Genomic DNA, 27,579 nt, shown 5'->3' with positions numbered 1-27,579 from the left:
TTAGGCAACACTCTTAATGCAAAGTGCCAAAATCTCACTTTTTTAAAGGGTTCTATTGATTTAACCTGTATTTAAAGTGCACACACAAGAATACAGCCACCTCATATTAGCATTTTGTTTACTCCATATAATTATATGAATAATATTACTAAATCTGCAATCATTCTCCGTAGTTTAATATCATGATTTTAGTGAACAGAATTGCTTTTCACTTCACCAAAGAAATATGAGGCTGTATTTTCACTTATTGATTTCTGTCAAAATGTTGAAATGTAGTGTCTCTTATAGCAGTGCTGTGGTGTTATATGCTTTCCAGCATTTTTATTGTATTTTGGAGGATTACATATGGTAAACTTAGATAAGATAAGATAAGATAAACCTTTATTAATCCCGAAGGAAATTACAGTGCCAGGTAGCTCTTTCAGTTTGTGTTAATTTTGGCGCCCCCTGTTGACAAAGCCGTATCTCTTATCTCTTCGTTGATTTTGTCCTGTACATGCTTAAGTGGTGGTTTTAAACAAGAAATCTGCTTTCTTTTAACTGGCATATGTGTCACTCACTTTAAATTTTGCCCTGGAAAATGTAAACAAAGGCAGCATGCAGTTAATCCCCTCATCTGACACCTACCCTCCCACCAGCAGTTTCAGGCATTAGAAATAACTATATAGAAATAATCAATCTTCTTCTTTTTTAGATCATATAGAGTAATCAGTAATAATTTCAGTCCATTTTATAAATAGTGAACTCCTCACAGGAGCTTTAAGTATCAAGGTTTACTACCTTGTATCGCAAATTTAAACAATATCACACGAGAGGGAGTGATGTTGTGCTGAATATCATCACTGCTGTGATAAAGTTGTAGGCACGAGGTAGTAAAAAAGTATCAACAGATTATTTTTTGCTTCACCAATTTAATTAGTTCCCAACTTTAGTTGCCAAGCAACACAAACATTCTCCTGGACCCTGTGTCTACAGATTAGCAGCTACTTTGTATGATGTACATCTATACATTTTAATTCATCATCAACCAGTGAAATAAGAGTTTATGTGATTCTGAGGTACCAGCTTGGTCAATGTAGACACACAGTCTGCTGTAATGTTATTTAACAGTATTCTGACACCTGACTGAGGCGGAGTGATACACAAAGTGAGAAGTCCCAGTGATGTTGTACTCTTGTACTCTTTATCAGCACTCATGGAATGCCTCTTATCCAATCAGATTACTTGGTCGGAAGTAACTGTTGTATAAACTGTAATTTCTTGCTAAAAAATGCGGCTTACATTCCTAATTATTCATCAACCAAGTTAGGAAGAAAGTAAACAAGATTTCTTTTTACCTGTGTCTTTAGTTTCAATCTTTTTTGCATTAAATCATTGAAACACAATGTCCTCTGTATAGTTTGCATACACCATGCCAACTTGCATGTTTTGGTCAAACTGGCTTTCAACAAGTGCCCTTTAAAAGCTGCTTCCTCTGATATATACTGGCACTCAGGCGTCTGCACAATAGAGAGCCTCTTATAGTACAGACGCTAACCACTATTTGCATCACAGGTACCCACACAGGGACTCTCTCAAAGGGCAGTGAAAGTTTTTCTAGTCGGTGTTATTTTGTTGCTGTGGTAACAGTTTTACGACATTCATGACGTGGATAGAAAGCATTCTAAGGCCATACAGGATACAGGATACATATAAGTTCATCTGTAGGGACATTTTAAACACGATGTGGCAGCCATTTTGTAGCAGATAGCAGTAAGAGCACAACTGTGTGGAACATTCTTCAGATCGGACAGTAGCTTGATTATTTTCTGTTTTGCAGGCGTATTTGACCTCTGAGCTTCACCATGTGTTCAATTCCCGGGCTTCCAACACCGGGATCAGAAGTGCCTGTTCTCATCACGAGGGTAAACCTAACTCCGAATTGTGGTCTGGTGGAATTATGGGTCAACATGGGAGATGAGAGGAAGCATATTTATGAGCAGATGAGAGAAGAAATTCAGATTCCTCAAAGGAAATTTGATGGATCAGAGGGAAAACCAGCGGATCTCTGTCTTGTTTGCATCGGTGATACCTGGCACAGAGCTCGGATTGTATCGTGTCAAAATGAGACTTACAATGTCTTTCTGATCGACCGGGGACAGCCTCATATCACCACAAGCGAGGCTTTAGCATGGGGCCAGATTGACAGTTTTCTTCTTCCACCTGAAATTGAATCCTGCATCCTCGCAAATGTCCTCTCCCTTGAGAACGACTGGCCTGAAACGGCTGTAAAGTTTTTGAAATCTTTGCATGGGAAGAATTTTCAGGGACTGGTTCAACATGTGCTGCCAGACAGGATCATTCTCCTTGACATACCAACTGTTTCCAAACGCATGTATAAGATAGGGGTTGCAAAGAAGGTGCAAGTAGATGAGTTCAAATGCCTTGTGCTGGAGCGCCTTCATTTACCGAAAGGAGTGACCTCTGAGGTTCACCTCAAAACTCAGGAACAGAATCTGAATATTGGTGGCAAACTTGAGAAACATCACCAATACTTTTACCCAGAACTGTCAACTGAAACTTTTGAAAATGTTAACGTGACAGAGGTAAATAATCCAAACGTAATTTTTTGTAAAATCCACATTTTTTCTAAAGCAATGAAGATATTATCAGAACAGATTCACCAGCACTATGAAGAGAGCTCAGATTTTGGAGAGGCACAACCAAAGACCTGCGGTGATCCATGCGCTGCCAGATGCAAAAATGGCAGATGGCATCGCTCGTCACTTAAGCAAAACATGACAAGCGATGGCACTGTCGAAGTCTTGCACGTGGATGAAGGAAAAACTGAGTTCATCCCTGTTGGAGACATCAAACCGCTGCACGGAAAATTCCTCAGAATGCCTGTTTTCACATATCGCTGTTCTCTGGAAGGTGCAAAAGATAACGGGACTGGGTGGACGACGGAGCAGACGGAATTCTTGAAATCTCTGGTACTTAACCAGACATTTGTGGCAAGGATTAACCACCACAATAAACCTCTTGATGTCTATAATGTCACTCTCTTTGCAGCTAATTCTACATGCATAAACAATTGTTTTATGGAAAAAGCAGGACTCTTTACACCCTTTCAGACTGAAGAAGATTTAAATGTCCAGAATGAACCCGTTCCCTCATCATTTCTCAGTTTCCTTGGAGGGGAACAATGCGAGGATTTCAGCAAAGTCATCATAAATGTTGATGGTTTACAAGAAGAAGCTTTGCAAAGAACCCGGGACCTAGCACTCAACGGCAGGGAAGATGGTGTAGATACTTCTGGTGCTGATGATGTTGACATCAAAATGCATCTTCCAACAGCCTTCAACTTTGTGGTTCAAAATGGTCATGACGATGACGTGTTTACTGTCGGACGTAGCATCAATGTAAAAGTATCTTGCATTGAAAGTCTACAGAAGTTCTGGTGTCGAGCAACAGAAAATAGTGACTCTCTTCGATTCCTTATGCAAGACCTGCAAAACCACTACGCATCCATCCACCCTCAGCCCCTTGTTGAGTCTATCTGTGTCGCCCGTAATCCAGATAACAACATGTGGTACAGAGCAAGGATCATGGCAAGTCACCACTCCCCTGTAGTAGATGTGAGGTTTATAGACTATGGTCAAACTCGAAAGGTTCCACTCCGAGATGTGCGCCCAATTGATCCAGCTTTCTTGCGGCTGAATGCGCAAGCCTTTCAGTGTTGCCTATTCAATCTGAAGAATACCTCGAATCCCATGACCGTCACTGGAAGTGATGCTGCATTAGCAGAGTTTGAGAAGTTTGTGGACTTAGGCGCCTCATCAAACACTGGGTTGAAATGCATTGTTAAGACGGTTACATCTGATGAAGAAGGTCTGCCGCTTAATGTTGTGGATATTGAAACGGCATCAAACAGTGCATGCGAGCTGCTGACTCAGAAATGTGCAAATGCTGAATCTCAAGTGCCAATTCCTCCAGAAGTCCAATCAGATGCGTACAATTACTCCACGCACAATATTGAGGTTGGTAGAAAAGAGAAAATGTTTGTAACCTCTTCAGAGAATGTCAATCACTTCTACTGTCACCTGGAAAGGAATTGTCATTTGTATGACAAAGTGATGAAAAATGTTAAGCAATTAATTGGCAAACCACAGTGCAAAAATCTCCCACTTGTACTTAACAGCATTTGCTTTGCTAGGTACACTGATGATCAGTGGTACAGAGGTCAAGTGGTCGAGATGTCTCCCAGACTTAAAGTGCACTTTGTGGACCATGGTGATACGCTTGCAGTGAAAGAATCAGACGTTTGCCCCTTTCCCACTGAAGCAAGTACTGCAAGGTCTGCTCCTGTGCAGGCTGTTCCACTTGGACTGTACGGTGTCCCTGCAGAAGTGCCGCAGGAAGTGAACCAGTGGTTTGCAGATCACGCTGTTGGCTCTGGTTTCACCATTTCAATAGTGGCAAAAGAAGCAAAAGGGAAGCTAATTGTTGAGATGTTTCAAGGATCTCTGAATGTAAATGAGGAAGTTAGAAAGGAGATATCAAACATGAGTCAACAAAAGATGACTGGTCTCGTTCAGCAGACTGACCAGCAGCTCTCAAAACGCACTAGTGTGCCGATTGAGGACTTTTTAACGGAAGAGCTCAAGAATTTATCAGGATTACAAAAGGTGACAGATGAAAACAGCAGCAATGTAAAGTGTGATAGAGAGGAGCTAATGAGTTCACAATCCATAACTAATGTGTCTGCAACACAAGTTGAACATGAATCGATTTCGGATGAAGGAGGAAAACCAAATTTGGGGATCATTCTTGAGACCAAAGAATCAATATTCGCAGAAACATTCGTACAAGGTGGCGCAGAAACTACAAAACATTTCCTGCCTTCTTGCCCCGAGGGAAATGTGGATATCTACATGTACAAGAGGCCAAACATTTCTCTAAACAAGACAGAGGAGGTATATGCTACCTGCATTGTTGGACCAAATTACTTCTGGTGTCAGTACACCAACGCTGAAGACCTGGACATCGTGTCAAGCCTTGGGCAGGAGGTAGGAAAGGCACAACAGAACACAACATTCCCAAGGACTTTAAATCCTGGTAGTCCATGCCTTGCTCTGTATTCCAGTGACAACCAGTGGTATCGAGCTCAAGTAATCCAGAAAACTGACAGTTCACTCCATGTTCTGTTTATTGACTACGGAAATGAGTCTGACGTTCACATAGAGAATGTGAGACCACTGCCTCAGAGTCTGCTAGAGAAGGCTCCTCAGGCCTTTTTGTGCTCTTTGAATGGATTTGATGAGTCCAAGGGCTCCTGGGATGACGGTGTTTACGAGGACTTCAACAATATCTTGGTTGATAAACCTCTCAGAGTAACAGTGCTCAACATGGAAGACCATTCAGAGTTTACGGTTCCTCAATATGCAGTGCAAATAGAGTCTGAGAACGTGTTTTTAAATGAAGCACTGCAGAAATACTGGAAGACAGCTGTCACAGAACTTGTTGCTACAGAAAACCCTGAAATAGAAAACTCAATCCAGGACAGTCAGACCGATTCCAACACAACACATGTCTGTGTTTGCAAAGGAAATGTGAATATGTGCATGTATAAGAAGCCAAACATTTCCCAAGACAAAAAAGAGGATGTATATGCTTCTTGTATTGTGGAACCTCATTACTTCTGGTGTCAGTACGCCAACACGGAGGAGCTCGACAAAATATCGAGGCTTGTTCAGGAAGCAGGACGGGAACCACAGGACGTGATGTTTCCGGAGACTCTTGGTCCTGGCAGTCCATGCCTTGCTCTGTTTTCCAGTGATGAACAGTGGTATCGAGCTCAAGTCATTCACAGAGAAGACGATGCTTTTCATGTCATGTTTATTGACTATGGAAACGAGTCTGACATTGACATCAAGAATGTAAGACCACTGCCTCAGAGTCTGCTGGATGAGGCTCCTCAGGCCTTTTTATGTTCGTTGAATGGATTCAATTCATCCAAGGGTTCCTGGAATGAAGAAGTTTGGGAAGATTTCCACAATCTTCTGGTTGATAAACCACTTAAACTAACTGTGTTCAACATGGACAAACATTCAGAGAATGCAGTTCCCCAATACAAAGTGGAAATTGAGTGTGAAGGAGTTTTGGTTAATACAGCCATGCAGAAATACTGGACAACAGTTCCCAAAGAAGGTCTTTCAATAAAAAGCCCTCAAACAGAAACTTTCCTCCAGGACAGTCAAACTGAGTCCAACATGACACACCTCAGTGTTTCCAAAGGACATTTGAATACTTGCATGTACAAAGAGCCAAACGTTTCCAAAAACAAGACTGAGATGGTATACGCTTCTTGTATTGTGGAGCCTCATTACTTCTGGTGTCAGTACACCAACACAGAAGACCTCAACAAAGTATCACAGCTTGCCCAGGAAGCAGGACAGGAACAACAGGACACGATGTTCTCCGAGACTCTTGGTCCTGGCAGTCCATGCCTCGCTCTGTTTTCCAGCGATGAACGGTGGTATCGAGCTCAAGTAATTTGCAGAAATGACGATGCTTTTCATGTCATGTTTATTGACTATGGAAACGAGTCTGACATTGACATCAAGAATGTAAGGCCACTGCCTCAGAGTCTGCTGGATGAGGCTCCTCAGGCTTTTTTGTGCTCTTTGACTGGATTTGATGAGTCCAATGGCTCTTGGGATGATGAAGTTTATAATGAATTTAACAATCTTCTGGTTGATAAACCACTCAAACTAACAGTGTTCAGCATGGACACACATTCAGAGAATGCAGTTCCCCAATACAAAGTGGAAATTGAACTCGATGGAGTGGTTGTAAATACACTGATGGAGAAATTCTGGAAAGGACTGGAAACAAACCATACCTTGGGAGAAGCTTTGCAATCAGGTAAGTGGACTATACTTGGTGTCACTTTTCTTTCTTATGCAATTTGGTGTTATTGGGTTTAAATGAATGTAAATATTCACTTGTTTTTTTAATGCTGTGTTATCTTTCATCTTTAGTAAACCAGGATGAAGAGGATTGTTGAAGTTTAAAGTCATCAAAAAGACGAATCGAATGACTGGTAGGACTGAAATCGTTTTCCTTATCCATATTGTCCTCTTCAAGGACAGTGGGAAATTTAACACACGTTATAAGGGCTTTCCTGTGATAGAAAGCTAGTTCACTAACACCTTTTTAATTACTGACTGACAACTTATTGGCATATGTTTACTTTTAAATTGAATATTTAAAGACGTTCTTTACTTTTTGTGTGTTTGTTTCAGCTCTGGACCCAAATAAATGCCCATGAGGGGGAACCCACTCGCAACAACGTTTGGGAAGCCTGTTTGCCTTGTCAAGACTTCAACCACCCGTGATTTTACTAACTAAATGAATTCAAGCTTGTAATGTGGTAAATAAAATCAATTAAACTTGCATGGATGAATAAGAGTGTTTTTTTTTTTTTATGACTGACTATGTTTGAACAGTCAATTTTGCAGGCTGTGTTAGCTATGCTAATTTTATTCAGACTAAGACCAGGATTTTTTGTAATATTTCTTGATAATAAAAAAAACGACATGGTTAATTTCTCAAAAGAATAGCTTTCCTATCTTTTAACAAGCTAAAATGAATGTTCACAGTCCCCTTTTAGCAACTTACATCAAACCACTGATCAAAAGTATAGGCCTGCTACTGTAATTTGTAGTTCAGAATCTTGCACATAAAGTTTTCTCATATTTCCTCTTGAGCTGTTCATTGTCTTCTGGATATTTTGATTCAGTGCAAAGTCAGCTAAATTTTATTTTACCTCGTCTTGGTTATGATTTGAGTTTGTTCCAATCGTTGTCATAAAGGAGTTTTGGCTAAGATTTTACATTGTATTATTATTAGTTCTTTAAGCATTTAGACATACATAATATTTGTTCATGTAGTTGTATTAACAAATGAAAGCTGGAAGTATTGGTGTGGACATTTCATATTAATTTAGGGGTTATGAGTCAACAGTTTTTCCTCCGCCATGTTGTCTGGATGACGTCAGGCTAGTGTTGGCCGAACGTTCACTTGAGGATGAGGATTTTAAGTAATTTCTTTCTCCGCCATGTTAAATTATGTTCTAAAAGCATACTTACTCTGGAAGCCCAGTCTCTTAAATGTGCCGTGTACTCAAAAGACCCTAGTTTAATCCCTTTTCGACAGCAGGTGGCAGCATTACCGTTCACAGGTTCAGGATAACGCTTGGCTCCATCTTGTGTTGATCGACTGTTGCTAGGAAACCACTGAAGCGAAATGACAGAGCTGCACCAGGCAGCGGCAGCAGGCGATTTCGATCAAGTCGAGGAAATTTTGAGGCAAAAATTATGCGATCCCAATCAGAGAGACATCGACTGGAACTTGAAGACACCTCTTCACTGGGCTGCAGCCAAAGGTACTTTAAGATATGGGGAAATTAACCTTTTTCCTATGAAAGCTGATACACCTGCAGGTCTTGTATCTTTAGTTTTACAGTCTCACGCCACAGAAATCGACTACTGCTTTGTTGAATCTAACAAATGGGTGTCCAAAATGCTTATAAAGAAGACTGTCTCGAATATTTTCTGATATTCCACCTTTGGGAACATTCCTTTTAAAAATAGTTTTTACTTTTTATTACATTTAAAACCCCAATTTGGCCTTTTTATCAGTGAGGGGAAATTATACATCATCATGAGAAGCTTAATGGTTTAGAAATGATACTTTTTGTGCTTATTTTACTTTGTTTTTTTAGAACTGTATTTTAAAGTCTGAATAAAACGTTTTGCTACAGTACATCATCACAAAAGATCAATAACTTAGAGTTAGTAGCCATTTAGGTCTACTAGTCTGTTAAAAGTAAAATTTTAAATGTAGTTCCACTTGGAAATTATAAATTACAATGAATTATGAAAAGGGTTATTATACAATCAATTATACAAGTATTATTTCTATTAATTAATCCATTAATGTCTGAAAGTCCTGTAAAAAAAAATCAACATAAGTTGAGGCAAACATGTCATCTTCAAATGTTTTGATTTTCCTTTCTAACAGGTAAAAACCCTACATATTTCAATTGCATCTGACATTAAAAACAATTATTTATGTCCAATACAAAAATAGATAAACATAACATAAATAGATTTCCTGATGAGACTCTATTACCCTTCTACTGAAATTTAGGTTACGGCCTTAAGCACCCCTTTTTGTTGCATTACTGCATTTATTGTGTCTTCTGTTACCTTGGAGTAGCCTTAATATGTCTTTTATCTACTATGTTTTTAAATGTGTTTAAGATCACTCTGTGATGCTCTTTCTATAGGACATACAGAAACAGTGAGGATCCTCATTGAGCATGGAGCCAGGCCATGTCTGAGGACGGAGCATGGGTGGACGGCTGCACACTGCGCAGCAGAGTCCGGCCGGCTGGCTGTGCTGCGGCTGCTGCACTCGCTCCATGCTCCTATAGACAAAGAGGACTGCTGTGGGGACAAACCGGTGCGAATAGCTGAAATATATGGACACCAGGACTGCATACAATTCCTTAAAAAGTATGAAATGAGGCCTAGTTTTTCAGTTGAATGCTTATTTTAATCATTGATTATCTTTAAAATACAAAGCTTTCACTTCAATACACACGCAAATAACCTTACACAATGACTTTATATATAATGATTACAAGTAAATATGTGTTTTTGTGCATTACAGAGCAGAAACTGAGTGTCAGGCCTACCGCAAGATGGCTGCCCAAAAAGGGATTTCAATGGATGACACAGATGAGGAGTGGGCAGAACAGGGCAAAGAAAATGATAACAACAGGATCTCTAAAAGCAACTTTCAGACGTAGGCTTACCTTCCCCTTACACAGCAAAGTGTGCAACATCGTTATAGCCTTTCCATTTACAGTGTTTCTGTGGCATTTCAGTGCTTTGGTACTAGTTAAAAAACACGACAGTATTGCTTTAGCCATATTTGACATTATTGTTGAGTTGAATTTAAAGTTACTATAAGATTACAGCTTGGAAATATTTCCTCGAAGAAATACAAATATCTACTAATAACATAATAGCATTGTTCAATGAACTATAATCACAACAATATACATGTTAATCAACTAAAAATGCAATAAATTTGTGCTTTAATGTGTGAAATGTAGATTTGTTTTCATTTGTGCACACGTCAAGGAGAAGGTTTTTAATCCTTCAGAGTTGATTCAGTGGTGCTGTTGTTAATCGATGCTGGAGCCTGGAGTGCAGAGGAGAGGGATTTGTAACATTATACAATAGTCATTGAGGTATTTTACATTTGAGTTAAACACAGTTTAATGCACTTACTCTGGGTTTCAGGCGGCGCAGCAGTTCTTCACGAGTCTGTCAAAATTGGATTAAAACATTCAATGATGTTACATTTCCTGTTTGTAGTCCATAACGTTTCTAATGACAGTTACCCTATCACAAACAGTTTGTCTTATGAAAAGGCTAGTGTTTAACAGTGTGTTAGATACTGTACACTGTTGTGGAGGGACCCAGATGTCCGAAAAATGTCTTTCCATTTTTTTTGTCGACATTTAAATACTAATACAATAAATAACAAATACAATTTAAAAAAGTCTTTGTTCAAATGCAAGAATCGTTTACATTTTTTGCATCCTGCCACAAAATCATGGAGTAAATGTGTCTTCAAATTAATAGTTTATCGTCTTGGAAACTGCATTTTTGTTTGTTTTTTGTTTGTGTTTTTTCGATATGAAGCTGAAGCTAGCAGACAAATTAGCTTAGCTTAGCATTAAGATTGGAAAAAGAGGGAAACATAATGTATAAAATGTGGTGCAGGAAAAAAGACAAAATTAAGACTATTGAGAGGCCGGCTACTGGCTAGGCTGGTCATCAGCTTCCGAGGCTGGCGACTAGCCGCGGAAAGCTAGCAACCCACTGGATCGGCTACTGGCTAGGCTGGTCATTAGCTTCCGAGGCTGGCGACTAGCCGCGGAAAGCTAGCAACCCACTGGATCGGCTACTGGTTAGGCTGGTCATTAGCTTCCGAGGCTGGCGACAAGCACGCCAAAGCTAGCAACCCACTGGATCGGCTACTGGCTAGGCTGGTCATTAGCTTCCGAGGCTGGCGACTAGCACGCCGAAGCTAGCAACCCACTGGATCGGCTACTGGCTAGGCTGGTCATTAGCTTCCGAGGCTTCCGAGCTTCTGGTGACGAAGAAGAATAAATCCTACTTATTATATCTTTACGGGATGGTTTTTCCTATGTGAAGGCTTATAAATCTAGCTCCGCCCAACCATCAAGGTCTTCAAGAAGTTCAACTAGGTCCAGTTGCCTTTTGGATTCAGCTTCAAATGTATTAAGTGTTGTTGATATCATTTTAGAAAGAGGATTGAAAGTAAAAAGTTTCATTACTTCTTGATTCCTGACGCGTTAAATATTCTAAATATTTACAAGCAAATAACAAAAGTTTAAAAATTAATCTTTCAAGAAATAAAACTCTCTTACCATTTTGTCCCCCAGGCATGCGGTCAACAAAATGTAGAAACCCTGCAGGTGAAATGACAGAGGTTAATAAGCCATTCTTGTTCTGGTCCAGATGTTTATGTGAAGATTAGATTAACACATACCTGGAATCCGTTGAGCAGGGTGAAGGCGTAATTGGCAATGTAAGCTGTCACTCCATCTGCGAGGTCAAGAATAATCACAGCAAACCCCAAAAACCACGTCACACCGAAAATTGGTGTCAGAAGAACAACTGACCTCAAGACAATTATGGCAGCTTTTCTGTCTTTTTCATTCGTGGTTTCTTTGTTCTTGGGGAAATCCAAAAGCTTTAAAATGACCACCACCATGGAGAACACGTTGAAGAATACAATTATTCCAACTGGTAAGATAAATGTATGGATGGACCCTTTGAAAGGTGCCGTATAAACCAGCCAGCAAGTCTCTTTGGAGTAGTACCAGCCCTCATTAAACCCTTTGCTGTTGATAATTGTGATGGTTATGATCAGCAAAGGACATATGTAGCCAAGGAAAAACGCGAACCTCAGGTAGTTTTTCTTGCTCACATTATGGAACAGGAAGACAGTTTGGTGAAGAAGCATGCTGCTCAGACACAACATCCAAAAGAACATGGACAGGTAGCAGAAATGCTTCACGACCACAAACGTCTTGCACCAGATTGGCAAAAGATCATGCGGCTTAGAAGATGCTAAGAAACAGCAATCTGCCACTAACAAACACAGGCAGATGTTGATATGAGCAGTGTGGCGTAAATATAGAGTATTTGTCTTCACCACAGCCGTCCAGACGATTATTTCAATCACAAGGGTGATAATGAGCGATATGATCGATACAGACAATGCAACGTAGGTTATCTCATTTATAAAAGGCACTTTCAAGGGAGATTTCCCCATTAGAATTGCAAATGAGGACAAATGCTCGCAAACGCAGGTACCTTCAGAACCTGTCCGCCTCAGCCACTCGCATTTAAAGTTCGACCAGCCTCTGGTTTTGTTGTCCCACGAGACACAAATCATCTCAACGTTTGGAGGCCTCTGCGTGAGCAATTGGAAGCTGATTTTAACCTTAACTGAATCTGAGTGGTTTCTTTCAGTTGTTGTTGACACAACGATGCTGTTAGGATTGTAAGTTTTATTAAAGTTATTGGGCAAATACTTCTCCAATTCTTTAAACCCGGCTGTCTTTACACTGCCAGGGTCCTCATCCTCCAGATCGACAGTGTTATTGAACACCTTGTTGATACATTCTGACTTCTCTGAACAATTGCGTGCAGCCACCTCAACATTTTTCTTCCCATAGCCGCGTGTTATGTTTGTCGAGTGAATTAAATGCTCAACAGAACTCAGATATCTCTCAGCTAATGATATTTTGCTTTCATCTGCATTCGTTTCCCATGATTTGTTCAGAGACCTGTCCAACAAATTACTGGATGATCCCAGAAAGTCCTGAAAAGAAAAGAGCTTGTTTTAAATGTGGTTGATTCGAGTACAACATTCATGTTATTAAAGTTTCTTCTGGTTATGTTCTGATACCATTTATTCCTTCCTGATACCAATACCTTGACATGAGAATTGGCTGATGCTGAGTAACCCTACGATATTAGTGTTATTTTTTGAAAATGAATACATTTGCGGAAAAACTCAATTTTTAGTTAGGGTTGGATTGTTTTTTGCGTTGCATACTCACTGAACTCAACACCGCATTTTATGTCATGTCAGGGGCAAATACAGATACTGGGCATTGAAACAACTCTACCTGGTTGGTATTAATTATTAAAATGAATAACAGGGTTACATGAAAAATATGTCTATATGACAGTTTTAACACTATTTATTGGCATAAAATAATCATTATTGACATCTTAAAGTTATAATCCTTAAAGGTGGGGTATTATGCTAATTTCAAGTTTCATATTTTCACTCTGTGATACCTGTGGAGTAGCTTAGCATAATGCACAATTAAAAAAACTCATCATTTTTCTCACACTGGTGCTCTGTGCAGGCCCTCATACAGCCTGAAACAACTCAGTCAGCTCTGTCTCTTTAAGAAACCCCACCCCTACAAGCCCACTTTCTTCTGATTGGCCAATTCTCTGAAGCCTGCCGAGGGGCAGAACTCAGCGTTTGAGGCACGCCTTCTACCCTGTGGCTGTGTTACAGAGTTGTTGGCAAAAAGTAAACTTCACTTTTCTGATTTGAAATGAGCGTCTGCTGCTCTTGTCCTTTGGAAAAGTAAACACTGATGTCTTTCCTTCACAGCCAAACAAACTCTTTCTCCAAGACACCACCAGTCGAGCAGAGCCATCGAGCAGAGTGGTGGACTGAAAACATTTCCGAGGCAGACTGAGCTGCCGGGTGGGCGTGTCCTCGAACTGTGCGAGGGGCAGGAAGTTCTGCTGTGTCTCGGGCAGATGCCCAAACATAGAGTTCCTCCACTTTGTGACATCACAAAGTGAAGCGTCTGGAGAAGTCTGTCTGAAAGCAAGTGTTCACAGCAGCCTGCAGACTGACACTTTTTAGGGGATTACTCCAACATACTTTTACCTACAGATTTGAAACTTCACCCACGTTTAGTCCAGACATCCAACATTGTAACTATATATATGTCTTACAATGTGAAAGAGCATAATACCCCCTCTTTAAGATTTCAGTCCTGGTTGATTTAACACTCACGCATTAGGAATAACTTAATGCAGATTGACATGGTTTAAAGCTGTGTTTCTCAACTGGTGGGTCGTGGAGCTGTTTTCAGTGGATGGATGTGCTTGAAAAAAAATCTATGCTGTGCTTTTATTTTGAAGTACGTGGGTTTCCTATGATGTGTGTGCAGCAGTAGTGTAGTTTAACCACACTCCATGTATCCACTGATTGGGTAATTCAAGCTACAGTTACATTTACATTGATGAAACTCTAGTTGCATTTATGTTGCACTTCTTCAGAGGGAATATTTTCCTGTTATGCACTGCCACCTGCTGGTCGTTTTGGCTGGCTATAATTGCACTGTTTGGTGATGTTTCGTTCCGTCTCAGGTCCAAACTGCACCATTTTTCATTAAATATATTTGAGTATTTGAAAATTTTCAGAAATTTGGGTCGCGATTTGTCATTACGGTGGTGGTGGTGATGAGGCGAGACCAGCTGAGAAGCACTTGTCTGAAGCTAGTGAAAAGTTAACAGGACGCGGTTTTCATTATAATATAAAGGACAGGTCAGTCGTGCATTTTAAATCAGCACAGGGCAGGCGGAGTTGACGACTTAATTTGGGTTACATCAATAATGACTATAAATAGTATAAAAACCTGGTCTGATATATTGAAAATTTGAAGGGTTAAAAATGTAAGTAATTCCTTTTTATATTGAGTCCCATCAACAACATTCAACAAAGGCGATCACTACTTACATCCACGGCTTGATCGTGCTGCGGGGGGGGCTTCTGACTCAAAGTGAAGAGTACGTTAACGGATGTATTCAAATTAGCGAAAGTGTTGATCGTCTCTGTTTTGTTAGTGACATTCTGAAGGCGAGAGAAAACGCTGGCAACGTTTTCTGTTACTGAGCCGAGTCCGATGTCCACAATCTGTAACATAAGAGGTGAGAACTTTGGTTATGATAACGTGTGATAGAATAAAAATCTTTCGCTGTCGCTCAGGATACCCAAAAAGCTTTGGTTAACTAATAAATGCATTCAAACTAGATAATCCTTTCTGTAATAACACAACTTTAAAATTAAAGCTTCTATTTGTTGCTCTATATTCTGCTACTGTAAGATGGCTTGAGTTATGTTTTTTTAAATGATCAAGATGCATCACTTATAACCTTTATGGATGAAATCAGACTTACTTCTGCTTTATGCATGATATCAAACACGTCCTTGTTCACACACTCTGAGACCTCCGGTTCCCACTCTCCCGCCAACTTTCTTCTTAGACCGAAAAGATAAATCGTTATTTATTCAACTGAAAAACATGGACATTTTTCACAACTCTCTGACAATATACACAAAACAACTACTGGATGAATCTAAAAAAAGAATGATTATTTGCAAGTTAAGATATATATATTAGTTGAAGCTGTACCCATGTTTGCATTTCCTTTGTCGTTTACCGGCTTTGTTCTGGCATTTTAACTCCGCAGTGAATCCAACTTTGGTAACTTCCCAGTCACCTTCAGCTTCACAGAATGGATCGTTTCCTGTTTTGAAGAAGACAGTTAAAACTTGATTCATCATTTTATGCTCACTAAAACAATACACGAATGCACAGAGTTAATTTGAGGAGTGCAAGGGGTAAATCTGAAATTCTGTTGGATCATTGCTGCATAAAATATTTCATTTTCTATTCGCTTTGTGCAAAATCACTCCCTCATGCAGTCATTCAGTATTCGCTCCATCAGCGGCCGCCAGCATGAGGGTCCGGTCAATGCCCTGGCAGCATGTATGATAAATTGGGTTTGGAACCGCCCTGCGCAAGGATGACACGCTTTCAAGAGGTCACAGGGTCAGTGAATTCTTTAACTTAAAAATATTCGAAACTCAAGCTCTTACTGGGCTTTTTCTAAGTGGTTATAAATAACAACATATCAGTCAATAACAGTATTTTACATATAGATAGATATAGATATAGATATAGATATATACACACACACACACTAACCGGCCACTTTGTTAGGTACACCTGTTTAACTGCTCTTTAACACAAATATCTAATCGGCCAATCACATGGCAGCAACTCAGTGCATTTAGGCATTTAGACATGGTCAAGACGATCTGCTGGCGTTCAAACCGAGCATCAGAATGGGGAAGAAAGATGATTTAAGTGACTTTGAACGTGGCATGAAAAAGACCACACCGGGTGCCACTCCTGTCGGCTAAGAACAGGAAACTGAGGCTACAATTCACACGGGCTCGCCAAAATTGGACAATAGAAGATTGGAAAAACGTTGCTTGGTCTGATGAGTCTCGATTTCTGCTGCTGCTTTAACGGTGTAGGGGATATTTTCTTGGCACAATTTGAGCATTGTTTAAACGCCACAGCCTACCCGAGTACTGTTGCGGACCATGTCCATCCCTTTATGACCACAGTGTACTCATCTCTGATGGCAGCAGGATAACGCGCCATGTCACAAAGCTCAAATCATGTCAAACTGGTTTCTTGATCATGATCTTTGTGTATTTTCTGACAGGTTTTCCTGATGTGGGATTTTCAGCCTAAAATAGTGGTTATATGGACAATATATTGTAGAGATAGACCGATATGGTTTTTTCAGGGCCGATACCGATTATTAGTAGTCAAGGAGGCCGATAACCGATATTTGGAGCCGATATTCATTTGCAGTAAAAGTGAAAATATTGGCGTCAAAACTTTGAATAATACAAACTCCAACACTTAACTTTGTTTAGATGCCTTTAAGCATATGTTTATTAAACAAACAAAAAGCGCAGGGAGTTCCCAGGGTCAGCAGCATCTCTTATAAAGTTAACTGAAAATCTAAATAAATAAATAAATAACTTCCTGAAGTTTTATATAGTAAATAAAACAAAGTTAAATAAAATTTGCAAAGAAATGAACTCTTATTGGCCGTCGGATTAAAAAAAATAACAATAAATAAAGGCCGATGCCGATAAGCGTCAAAATGCCGAATATCAGCCCGGCCGATAATCGGTCTATCCCTTATATATTGTGCAAAAAATCACACTCGAATAAAACAGCAAATATATTGCCATTAAATATGGAGTGATGTTGCCAATCTTTTGTGACAGTATTTAAAAAAAACTTTTTTAAACGTACCACGTATGAAGTTGATATTAACTGAAGCACTTGTAGTTTGATTGCACCTGTTCGTAAAAGAGCAATTGAGCGGGTGGATTATGCTTCGGTTGCAGAAAACAAATGTCTCAACTGTAAAAACACCTTTTTCCTGGGAATAACCTGCAAGGATAACAAATGCATGTCATGTATTTTGATATAAAGTTTGCACGATGATTAATTTAAATGAAGGGGCCAGGACTGAAAACAAGGAAATGTACTTACTGGTGTCGTGGTCGTCGTTGAATATCACAGAATAATGTTTACTGCTTCTTTCTATCTCACATCTGACTTTCACTCTCAGTGAATCTGAATCTTCTGTGCAACGTGGAAAACTTGGATCTGCCCTTATGTCAATCATTGGCTTGAGGCACACATCCATCACAGAGCTGGCCTTGTGAAGGATGGTGTATGAGCTTTTTTCAGATTCTTCAGACTGCTTGTAGACACATGAGTACTCTCCTGTAGGAAGTCAGAGTAAGGAGGAACTTTTGATCATAGCATCTTAAAAACTATTACAAAAAGTCACTCAAAGGTTCAGATCATCTGATCTGACGGAGCTGCTTTTACAGACTTCATTATCTTTTTTTGTTTTGTAGCTGTGTAAAATAAAACAACACCACTTTGGTGCTGCAGAAATAAAGATATTGTCAATAAAAATATTGTAAAAACTCAACAAGTGACAGTTTGGTTTGAGATAAAGGTGTGTTATGCTAGTAGCGGCTAACGCAGCCTTGAATAACTACTGCGGTGAAGTTAGTTTTAAGTTGGATATTCGACAGACATGCCGTGGGGAACCACTTCCACTTCCCCCAGAGTTAGTAGAGAGAACGGTTAGCTGAGCCCTCGCACTTTACAGGCAGAGCTTGACTTAGGGATCATCAATAAATTACTATTAAATTGACACATAACTGATGTTTTTAAAAAACTTCCATGACTTGTCCATATAAAGATTAGGATTAAAAATACAATTGGGTACATGTTGGCCACTCATTTTAAATGCTATATAAGGGCTTTCTTTTGCCAATAGCTTCAAAGTCATGTGACCTAACTCTTTATGTTGGATTTTAGTGCTTTTTCTATAAATGTTTTTATGGGAAAATGTTTTTTTTCAACAGCTTTCATGTCATGTGACCTAGTGCCCTCAAATCAATGTGTCGCGTGGACAAATAAGACACCTCATTTTATTGGTTTTTATTGGTTTTTCTATTTTCTATAAATATTTTTATGGGGAAATTAATGTTGGTGTGGAGGCTTGTCGAATATCCAACTTGAAACTAACTTCACCTTGGTTGAAGGAGCAGCTTCGTGCTGAGCTTAACAGCACAATAAGCAGTATTGTTTGTCTGATATTTGCATGAAAAACCCCCAAAAAGCATCAATTACACAAACTCAGCCAGGAGGTTGAGTTGAGTGTTACGTTGCATAAAACGGAAATAGTTATGTAATGTACGTACAGTACTTGGGTAAATGTACTTGCTACTCGGCACACTCTATATGTAAAATTAACATACAGTAGTGGAGATAAACATACCTGCCCAGAGTGCTGATATGTTACTGAGTCTGATGTTGCTCAGTTTATTTGTCGTTGTCACAATTGCCTCTGTGCCAGAATTTATGTCATGTGTTTCATTATCTCTTTTCAGCTGCCATACTGGTTTGGTGCCCAGGTCCTGTTCTGCTGAGCAGTTGAGGTCGCGCTGGCTGTTGTAATGCACAGGATTAGGAGGCATGGTTAAACGGACAAAACCTGTAAAAATAAGAGTGAAAAATAAGCTTAGAAACCACAGATAAGCTACATCCAGAATGTATGATGTGTTTCTGTCTCTCTTCACTTTCTGAGGTAAAGAATGTAAAAATGGACTTCAACAAGATATATTTGCACCGTTCTTCTTTTTGGCGCTAAATGAAATGATCCCGATTTCATTTTTTTGTGGCTGAAGCTTCCAACCGATCATTATCAATCATTTTCTTCATCGAAAAATTATTTCACCAATAGCCCTTTAGTGTTATAATCTCAAAGAATTCAAGCCAAAGTAATAATCTCAAAGATTTTCATTTAAATAAATGTCTGTTAAGTCTCTATCTATCACCGAATGAGGTAACACAATGGTGATTGAGCCTATGGCCCACTGATGAAAGCCTTTGCATTTGCAGTATTACAGACTGGGTGTCAGTGGCGACTTTTGTGTAAAAAATCACAAGCGGCGCCCAGTTAGTGACGCGTTTTCCATCAGCCAGCAGTGGTTGGATTTTGTCAGAGAAGGTAGGCGGAGCTAAGCAGCTGCTTTTCCGGTCACTGCAAGCAGTGGCGGCTGGCCAATAGAGGGCGCTAGGGCGCCGCCCTCCCTAGTGGAGAGTGTGTTTTTATTTTTATTTTAAAAAACTAATATTGACAAAATTACTTATTTAAATCCATCCATCCATCCATTATCTATACCGCTTATCCTGTTCAGGGTCGCGGGGGGGCTGGAGCCTATCCCAGCTGCCATTGGGCGAAGGGCGGGGTACACCCTGGACTGGTCGCCAGTCACTTATTTAAATATGTAATATATATATGTATATATACCAAAAAATATATACATAAATTAATGTTCATTGGAAATGTGGGAGACAAGTGCTTTGTCTCTGCTTTAGGGGCGCTGGAAAAAGCGCCCATAAAGCAGAGACGAGTAGCCAATCAGGGACTGTTGCTGGGGCCAGATACGCGCATATCAACATGAATTTGGCCAATCAGCGTCGTAGAAAATAATCCCAGAAGGGCGCTTCTGAAATGTACGTGGCGGGTATTTTGATTTTATAGTTTGACACATGTCCCATCTGTTAACATGAAGGGGGCGGGCTTTATGACCTATACTGCAGCCAGTCAGGGGGCGGTCGTAATTTTCTGGCTTTACTTTTAGGGAGCTGTCATGTCGTCCATCTTTTTATACAGTCTATGCTTCAGATACAACTTCAAAATAAGTGAAAATCCAAAGCAAAAGAAACAAATTCGACGCTCAGATGAAGGCCAACAGTCTGAAAAGGAAAGCGACCGTCAGCGAGGAAAATCAAGAGTTACAACCGGAGCCAACCCTGGACGTCACACATGCAGCACTGTCTGGATATCTGGGAAGTGTGCTCCCGCAATCACCGTTTATCGCCATAGGTGCCGCCAGAGAGAGAAACTGAGATCTTCGAGATTACCACTTTAAATAAAAGTATTTTCTGACTCTTTGAGGAACACTCTTTCTATACTGAAGGTGAGTGTCCAGTAATAAGTCAGTTCAGTAAAGTTAGAGGTCACAAAACTAAAAGACTCAAAAGATGCTAAAAAGCTGCGAAAAAACTGAAGAGTTGTGTTAAAAATGTAAATATAAAGAGTTTTTACACTTTTCACCACATATTTCACATTCAAAACTGTCATATAAAAATATCAGCCTACAAACATGCTAGCATGCCTGTTAGCCCTACACTGAGGCACAGCTGTGCCTTGAGCTACTTGCTAACATTAGCATGCTAACCTGCTCACAACAAGACTTCTAAATAACATGCTGATGTTGGGCGTGTAATGTGCACTGTGTTCATTGTCTTAGTTGTTAGACAATTAAAAATGTGGCCTGAAGGTGGCACTTGAGGAAAAGTCAAGAACCAAGATAAGTTCTTAGAACCTGTGCAGAGCATGAATGTTTGTACCACATTTAGCATTAGTCCATCAAGTATATATAGAGATATGTTAGTTACTATACTGTGACTATACATTCTCAACTACTCAATATTGCACGGATCACTAAGGAGGACTAAAAAGAGATTTTATGGTTTACAGTGATTCATTTAAGTTATTGTGAAAGGGCCAGTTGGCCACTTTTCAACCTCAGTCCTATCATGCTATTATGGGGTCGCTAAATGCCATTATGGTAGAAAAGAATTTCACTTTGTGCCTCTGGAGGACGCTATCCGCTTCTCCAACGGGCCCATGCACCGCTCTGAGCCGTTGCCTGCAGCGAAAACGGTAGTATTTCACTCCAGCGTCTCTCACTGGGCCGTTCCTTTCAGAGGGAGGGGCGCAATGCACTCTGGGTGTTGTAGGAATGTAGAACGGGCGAAACCAAAAGCTGTTTGTACAACTTTCTCCACAGCTATGGCGCCAGTTTCAAATATTATTGCTACTATCGATTACAGAGAACACCAGCTTTGACTGACAGTGACTTTTTCCAGGTGTCCTAACAGGTGCATCGCTCCTCTTTTAGAAACAATTACCTTTGGTGTTCAAAATGAATGATGAACGAATTCCTTTACTCAAATTCTTTGTTTTTTGAATCAGATCTTCTGACCGAAATTTGTACGCGAAGAACATTTCAAAATCTGCGATGATGCTTCCAAACCTTCAGTGAAAAGAAATACAGATTTCAGTCACATTTTGGGAACAGAAAGAATATTTTTTTGTGTTACACAAAGCCAGTACCTGTATTTGCTTATAGTTAAGCTGTCAAATCCCCTCAAAGTGCTGTACACTTCTTGCATCTGAAAGGCAACAACTCTTGACATTTAATCATTGTTCATATAAGTGTGTAAGTGTCAAATCACAGATGCTAAATTAGATACTGTTTTCCTGCTTTTTATTGGCGGTTTGATCAGAATGATTATTTTTACCTCTCTTATCAGTTTGTTGTTACAATCCCGAAATAAACTTGATGTATTTATTTTCAGACAATCTCCATATTCTCCTTCCAAAGTGACGGATCCGCTGACAGTAACTGAGACAAAAAGAGCTGTTATTTTATTCATGCACTGAAATAAAAACATTCTGTATACGTGTGGGAAAAATGGTTTGAATGAATTACCTGCGTTGTCTGAAACACACTTTTGACTGGAACGTTTGAGGAAGGTGCAGTTTCTGTCACAGCAGTTTGACTGAGATTTACAGACCTGATCGCTCCATCTGTAGCCCGGCTGACAAGTACAGAAATACGATCCGTCCGAGACATTCTTACAGGCTGACGAGAGAAAAGTATACAGTTTTACTCTGGGATACTTTTTCCCCTCAGTTAAAATGAATTAGAATAAGGTATATTTGAAATATTGAAAAGAAAGTTTACTGGTTGTCATAGTAAGGTTTTCAACTTTCAGGCTGGAGAGGTTTACAATATCTTTCAGTAGGTCCGTTATGTTTGGGATTACACTTAAATCTATTGTCAGTTTGACGTAATGCATCTGTGTCGAGTTGTCTGAAACATGCAAAAACAGACGGAGAGCAGCTGAAATTCAATGCATTAGAAATGTCACGCACACTAAAAATTAAACGCTCATTTCAACGGCAAAATACAAATGATTTTACCTCGTCCAGTAGTCTGTGAAAATCAGAGGAAAACTAGTTTAATTTTATGCAATTCGATTTTTGATTATAAGATCTACTGTTAAATTTCAGACGTACCTGACCGATGTTTAGTCCCAGGATGTAAATCAATATAAAGGTCCACATCCTGACCCTGCAAGCAACCAATAACAAAAGACGTCTTTTACAGTTGACAATATACAGTAGTTTAAAGAGCAGGTATTTGCCGTTTCACATTTTAAGATATATTTACAATGTCACAATGTTGGATGTCCGGACTAAACGTGGGTGAAGTTTCAAATCTGAAGGTAAAAGTATGTTGGAGTAATCCCCTGCTAAAAAAGTCTCAGTCTGCAGGCTGCGGTGAACGCTTCATATTTCACCCTGTGATACCTGTGGAGTACCTTCACATAATTTACAGTTTCTCACACTGCTGCTCTGTGCAGGCCCTCTTACAGCCTCTGCCTGAAACGACTCAGTCAGCTCTGTCCCTTTTTAGAAACCCCACCCCTAAAAGTCCTCTTTCTTCTGATTGGTCAGCTCTCCAAAGCCTGCCGAGTGGCAGAACTCAGCGTTTGAGGCACGCCTCCTACCCTGTGGCCGTGTTACAGAGTTGTCGGCAAAGAGTAAACTTCACTTTTCTGATTTGAAATGAACGTCTGCTGCTCTTGTCCTTTGGAAAAGTAAACACTGATGTCTTTCCTTCACAGCCAAACAAACACTTTCTCCAAGACACTCTTAACCAACAGTCAAGCAGAGCCGAGTGGTGGAGTGAAAACATTTCCGAGGCAGATTAAGCTGCTGGATGGGTGTATCCTCGAACTGTGCCAGGGGCAGAAGCTCTGCTGTGTCTCCTCCACAAAGTGAGTTCCTCCACTTTGTGACATCACAAAGTGAAGCGTCTGGAGAAGTCTGTCTGAAAGCAAGTGTTCACAGCAGCCTGAACTGAGACTTTTTTAGCAGGGGATTACCCCAACATACTTTTACCTACAGATTTGAAACTTCACCCACGTTTAGTCCGGACATCCAACATTGTAATATCATATATATGCCGTAATGTGGAACAGCATGAGTCCCCCTCTTTAAGTAACATTTTGTGCATTAGTTCTTTATAACCAGTGGAACAGCACGTTTTGCACCACAAACAATTTGGTGCACAAAAACCTCAGTAACTGAATTTTTATGTTTCATAATGAACAACACACGTTCAGTTGAACAACTAAAGGATTCTGTAATACATTTTTCTAAACTGGATTTCCTAGTTTTTGAGCCGGATGATAGTTTTGTCCTGCTGACACTTGAACAGACTAAATAGTCTGTTAGATAATAATAATAATTTGAAAGCACTGAATTTTCACTGAAACAATGTCCTTCAGAAGAGTTCACTGTTTTGACAGAGAAACACAAATTAAAGGATGTGCTATTCTTTCAAACAGCCGAGACGTGAGAAATTTGTGCTATCAACCTTTTTTTCAGTGTTGTTTTTGTTTCCTTTTTACAGCTTGTATGTGAAAATGTGATATATTAATGAAAGATAGTCAATATAGAAAGATGAGCTCACCTGTTTTCGGCTGCAGCTCGCTGATGGAGCTGATGCTGCAGCTGCTTCCAAGGAAATGAAGAACAGGACACCAAATTTCCAGGAGAGCTCAGTTTGTCATATGAGCTGCAAAAGGTTATATGGCGGGAATATGCAAAGTAACACAGGCAGAGAGGTGGATCTAATTTGACTTTCAAAATAGACATGGCAGTTATTCTGGCTATGTCGGGTTAATTATTAAAGAACGACAGAGAGCGATGACTTGTCACCTCTTGGATGCCCTTATGGTAGGTAAAATATCATGTCATGTGCTTTTTGGTGGTCCGATGGAGAAAATGAACGCCTTTCCAAGTGGAGGAAACAAGATAATATGGTTTTCAAGGTCCACTTCAAATTAAGACAATGTTATAATAATATTGATGGGAACTTAGGCTAGTAATTGGGAGCCCTTTTAAATGGAGAAAACACAATAAAGGGCTGTAGTGTGGCTGCCCTGCATACTAGAAAACATTTGTCTGCTAATGTATGCCAAGCATGTTTACATTTTTCTCACCTTTGCTCCTCAGAAAGCCTGATTCCTGAAAAACGGAGGTCCTCATCGACGCCTCTGACAGAAGATGAAGAGTCTCGGTTCCCTTTCATCTTCCGTGAAATCAAATATCAGAAGTGTTGGAGTCAGTTTTGAACAGAAAATTATTTTTGAGGAACAAATTAAAACACTAACCTGTTCATGTTTCTTTCACTTAAAGATACAACCTCAAGAACTTCAGTTGTGAGCTTAAGCACCACCAACTGGCAATAATCAGTAATTAAAACAGCACACGTGTCAATTTAACCAGACGTCTATGGCTGGGTCCCTTTGTCACGGTTTTAACTCTTGACTTTTCCTCGCTGACAGACGCTTTCCTTTCTTTGTTTGCCTTCATCTGAGCGTCGAATTTGTTTCTTTTTCTTTGGATTTTCACTTATTTTTGAAGTTGTATCTGTAGTCATCCATCTTTTCTTTGTTTGTTCAGCCATAGTAGTTTCCTCACAACACTTGCAGAGACCGGAGAAGCAGCCGCTTAGCTCCGCCTACCCTCTCTGGCAGACCAACCACTGCTGGCTGATGGAAAACGTGTCACCAACGGGGTCGGCGCTTGTTATTTTTTCCGCGAACGTCGCCACAGACACCCACTCTGTAATAATACAATATACTGCAAATGCAAAGGCTTTCATCAGTGGGCCATAGGCTCGGTCACAATTGTGTTAATTCATTTGGCGATAGATGGTGACTTAGCAAGAAATTTATTTAAATGGAAAAGTTCAAGATTGTTACTTTAAGAAACACAGCTATATTGAAATCTGTTGTCTCTCATGGTCAGCTAGAGATGCTCAGTCATGCTTTTATTTCCTCCCGGCTTCATTACTACAATTCCCTTTTCACCTGCATCAGTAAGTCCTCCCTTGACCGTCTACAACTGACCCAAAACGCCCCCGCTGACTCGGACCAGCCAGACAACTCACATCACACCCATCCTTTTCTCTCTACACTGGCTCCCAATAAAATTCTGAATTCATTTTAAAACCTTTGTTTTTGTCCAGAAAGCCCTGCACAACCAAGCACCCAAATACACTGATCTGCTCCATCCGTATATCCCCAAAAGATCCCTCAGGTCCTCTGACCAGGGTCTACTTGTTGTTCCTCGTGTACGACTGAGCGCAAAAGGTGATTGTACCTTTGAGTCTCTTGAAACACTCTTCCAACTCATATACAGTTTTGTGGTTTTAACTGACGCTTTTAAAAGCAGTTAAATACATATGTTTTCAATTTGGCTTTTGATCATGTAACATAATTTTGTACAATTGCACTTTTCTATTCTGGGTTTTGTTCATTTTTTGATCGTTATTTTGTGAAGCACTTTGTGATCTTGCTCTGTAAACTTTACTTACTCACTCCTTACTTAATCCTTGTTTAAAAATTGTAGGTCATATTTAATGTCTAAGACTTTAGCAAGACCTGCAGAGCTTCATGAACAACTTTCATATCAGCCTCAGCTCCATTTGGTTTGGTTCTAAACTGCAAATATTAGCATGCTAACATGTTAACATACATGAACATCTTCAACATTATACCCAACAAACATCCGCATGTGTGCTTGTTTCATGTGCAAGCTGATGTTAACAGTTATAACAGTGACAAAAGCATCACTGTGCCCTTTCGGATTGTATTTCATGAAAGCGTCCAGTGGCGCCAATGAATGTCTAGGCACCGTGTATAGAAGCTTTGTGAAGCAGGACTTCCCCTTTTCTGACCCCATTTGGATAATCATGACACACACACACACACACACACACGCACACACGCACGCACGCACGCCCTCACGCACACACACACACACACAGAAACACACACACACACACACACACGCAGAAACACATAACGAAAAATATACTGTATATAATACATCATCTTGAGAATAAAATAGTAAATGCACACATACCAAACACACAGCTCCGGGAAAGAATTAAGAGACCACTCCGAATGTTGCTAACAGTGCCCTTTTCTCTATTCTGGCCGGCCCGATCCAGATCTGAACCCCATTGAAAACCTCCTGAATGTGATCAAGAAGAAGATGGAGGGTCACAAGCCATCAAACAAAGTTGAGCTGCACAAACAGTGGCCTAACGTCACCCAACAGCACTGTGACAGACTGGTGGAGAGCATGCCAAGGCGCATAAACACTGTAATTAAAAACCAGGTTATTCCACCAAATATTGATTTCTGAACTGAACATAAGTCTTCTTATTTTTAGACATGAACTTGTTTTCTTTGCATTATTCGAGGTCTGAACACATCTTTTTTTGCATCTTTTAGTTATCTTAACTGGTTGTTATTTCCTGCAAATAAAAGACTAAATGAGAATATTTTATTTTGAAGTAGTGAGAAATGTTGTTTATATGAAACTGAAGTTAATTTAACACAAAACAGAGAAGAACTTTTGAGAACTGCAGTGGTCTCTTCATTTTTTCCGGAGTTGTACGTTTCGAAAGAAAGTGAAAAAGTTTTACTTTTAATCAAGCATCCAAAATACATAGTTTAATCCTGCATTCAAAAGTGTAAAGGCAGTAACTATTGAGGCCAGATAGGCTTTATCAGTGTTACATTATTATTTATTATAGAACAATTTAATTTGTGTGGTTCTGTTTTTTGTTCTCAGGTTTTTAGCATCTGAAATGTCACCGAGAAGAAATACCTCAGAGTTGTACTGAATCAGTAAAGTACCCTTTCTATTGGATGGTAATTTTACTGAATAAAAATAAACATTACGGAAATTATCTTGTCAGCCCTGTGATTGACTGGCGACCAGTCCAGGGTGTACCCTGCCCTTCGCCCAATGACAGCTGGGA

The 27,579-nt window shown here is 39.8% G+C and overlaps 3 protein-coding genes across 3 annotated transcripts; 2 read left to right on the top strand and 1 right to left on the bottom strand.

Moving 5' to 3' along the window:
- Positions 1 to 1,844: 1,844 nt before the first annotated feature.
- On the top strand, positions 1,845 to 7,048 carry LOC138591164 (tudor domain-containing 6-like). The gene is made up of 3 exons (XM_069661684.1): positions 1,845 to 5,325; positions 6,016 to 6,906; positions 7,023 to 7,048. Exons 1-3 carry the CDS (start codon positions 1,845 to 1,847, stop codon positions 7,046 to 7,048), a joined length of 4,398 nt encoding a protein of 1,465 aa, XP_069517785.1.
- A 1,241-nt stretch (positions 7,049 to 8,289) lies between these two features.
- LOC138590745 (ankyrin repeat domain-containing protein 66) lies at positions 8,290 to 10,142 on the top strand. The gene is made up of 3 exons (XM_069661101.1): positions 8,290 to 8,428; positions 9,335 to 9,563; positions 9,721 to 10,142. Exons 1-3 carry the CDS (start codon positions 8,290 to 8,292, stop codon positions 9,857 to 9,859), a joined length of 507 nt encoding a protein of 168 aa, XP_069517202.1. The 3' UTR covers positions 9,860 to 10,142.
- Positions 9,620 to 24,831, bottom strand: adgrf3a (adhesion G protein-coupled receptor F3a). The gene is made up of 19 exons (XM_069661683.1): positions 24,743 to 24,831; positions 24,211 to 24,315; positions 22,749 to 22,803; positions 22,653 to 22,665; positions 22,414 to 22,542; positions 22,159 to 22,311; positions 21,968 to 22,071; positions 21,780 to 21,838; positions 21,575 to 21,699; positions 18,870 to 19,085; positions 17,561 to 17,797; positions 17,318 to 17,458; positions 15,608 to 15,722; positions 15,372 to 15,453; positions 14,932 to 15,108; positions 11,638 to 12,978; positions 11,516 to 11,557; positions 10,347 to 10,382; positions 9,620 to 10,257 (listed from the first exon to the last, which is right to left on the bottom strand). The coding sequence occupies exons 1-19, from the start codon at positions 24,829 to 24,831 to the stop codon at positions 10,207 to 10,209; spliced, it is 3,270 nt and encodes a 1,089-aa protein (XP_069517784.1). The 3' UTR covers positions 9,620 to 10,206.
- Between the last annotated feature and the right edge of the window lie 2,748 nt (positions 24,832 to 27,579).

This window comes from Semicossyphus pulcher, unplaced genomic scaffold, assembly GCF_022749685.1.
Source record: "Semicossyphus pulcher isolate SPU_LCO1_2020_fin unplaced genomic scaffold, fSemPul1.0.p SCAF_14, whole genome shotgun sequence".
NCBI lineage: Eukaryota > Metazoa > Chordata > Actinopteri > Labriformes > Labridae > Semicossyphus > Semicossyphus pulcher.
The sequence above is the reverse complement of the archived record's forward strand: the minus strand, read 5'-3'. Positions and strand labels throughout refer to the sequence as shown.

Excerpts from the sequence above, each read along its gene's own strand:
- adgrf3a (XM_069661683.1), bottom strand. The coding sequence starts at position 24,831 with ATGAAAGGGAACCGAGACTCTTCATCTTCTGTCAGAGGCGTCGATGAG. Across the intron at positions 22,804-24,210 it reads CGAGCTGCAGCCGAAAACAG|GGTCAGGATGTGGACCTTTA; the intron begins GTGAGCTCATCT and ends GGTTGCTTGCAG. Across the intron at positions 22,072-22,158 it reads GTGTGTTTCAGACAACGCAG|TTACTGTCAGCGGATCCGTC; the intron begins GTAATTCATTCA and ends TTTTTGTCTCAG.
- LOC138590745 (XM_069661101.1), top strand. The coding sequence starts at position 8,290 with ATGACAGAGCTGCACCAGGCAGCGGCAGCAGGCGATTTCGATCAAGTC. Across the intron at positions 8,429-9,334 it reads TCACTGGGCTGCAGCCAAAG|GACATACAGAAACAGTGAGG; the intron begins GTACTTTAAGAT and ends CTCTTTCTATAG. Across the intron at positions 9,564-9,720 it reads TGCATACAATTCCTTAAAAA|AGCAGAAACTGAGTGTCAGG; the intron begins GTATGAAATGAG and ends TGTGCATTACAG.
- LOC138591164 (XM_069661684.1), top strand. The coding sequence starts at position 1,845 with ATGTGTTCAATTCCCGGGCTTCCAACACCGGGATCAGAAGTGCCTGTT. Across the intron at positions 5,326-6,015 it reads CAAGGGCTCCTGGGATGACG|AAGTTTGGGAAGATTTCCAC; the intron begins GTGTTTACGAGG and ends CCTGGAATGAAG. Across the intron at positions 6,907-7,022 it reads GGGAGAAGCTTTGCAATCAG|TAAACCAGGATGAAGAGGAT; the intron begins GTAAGTGGACTA and ends TTTCATCTTTAG.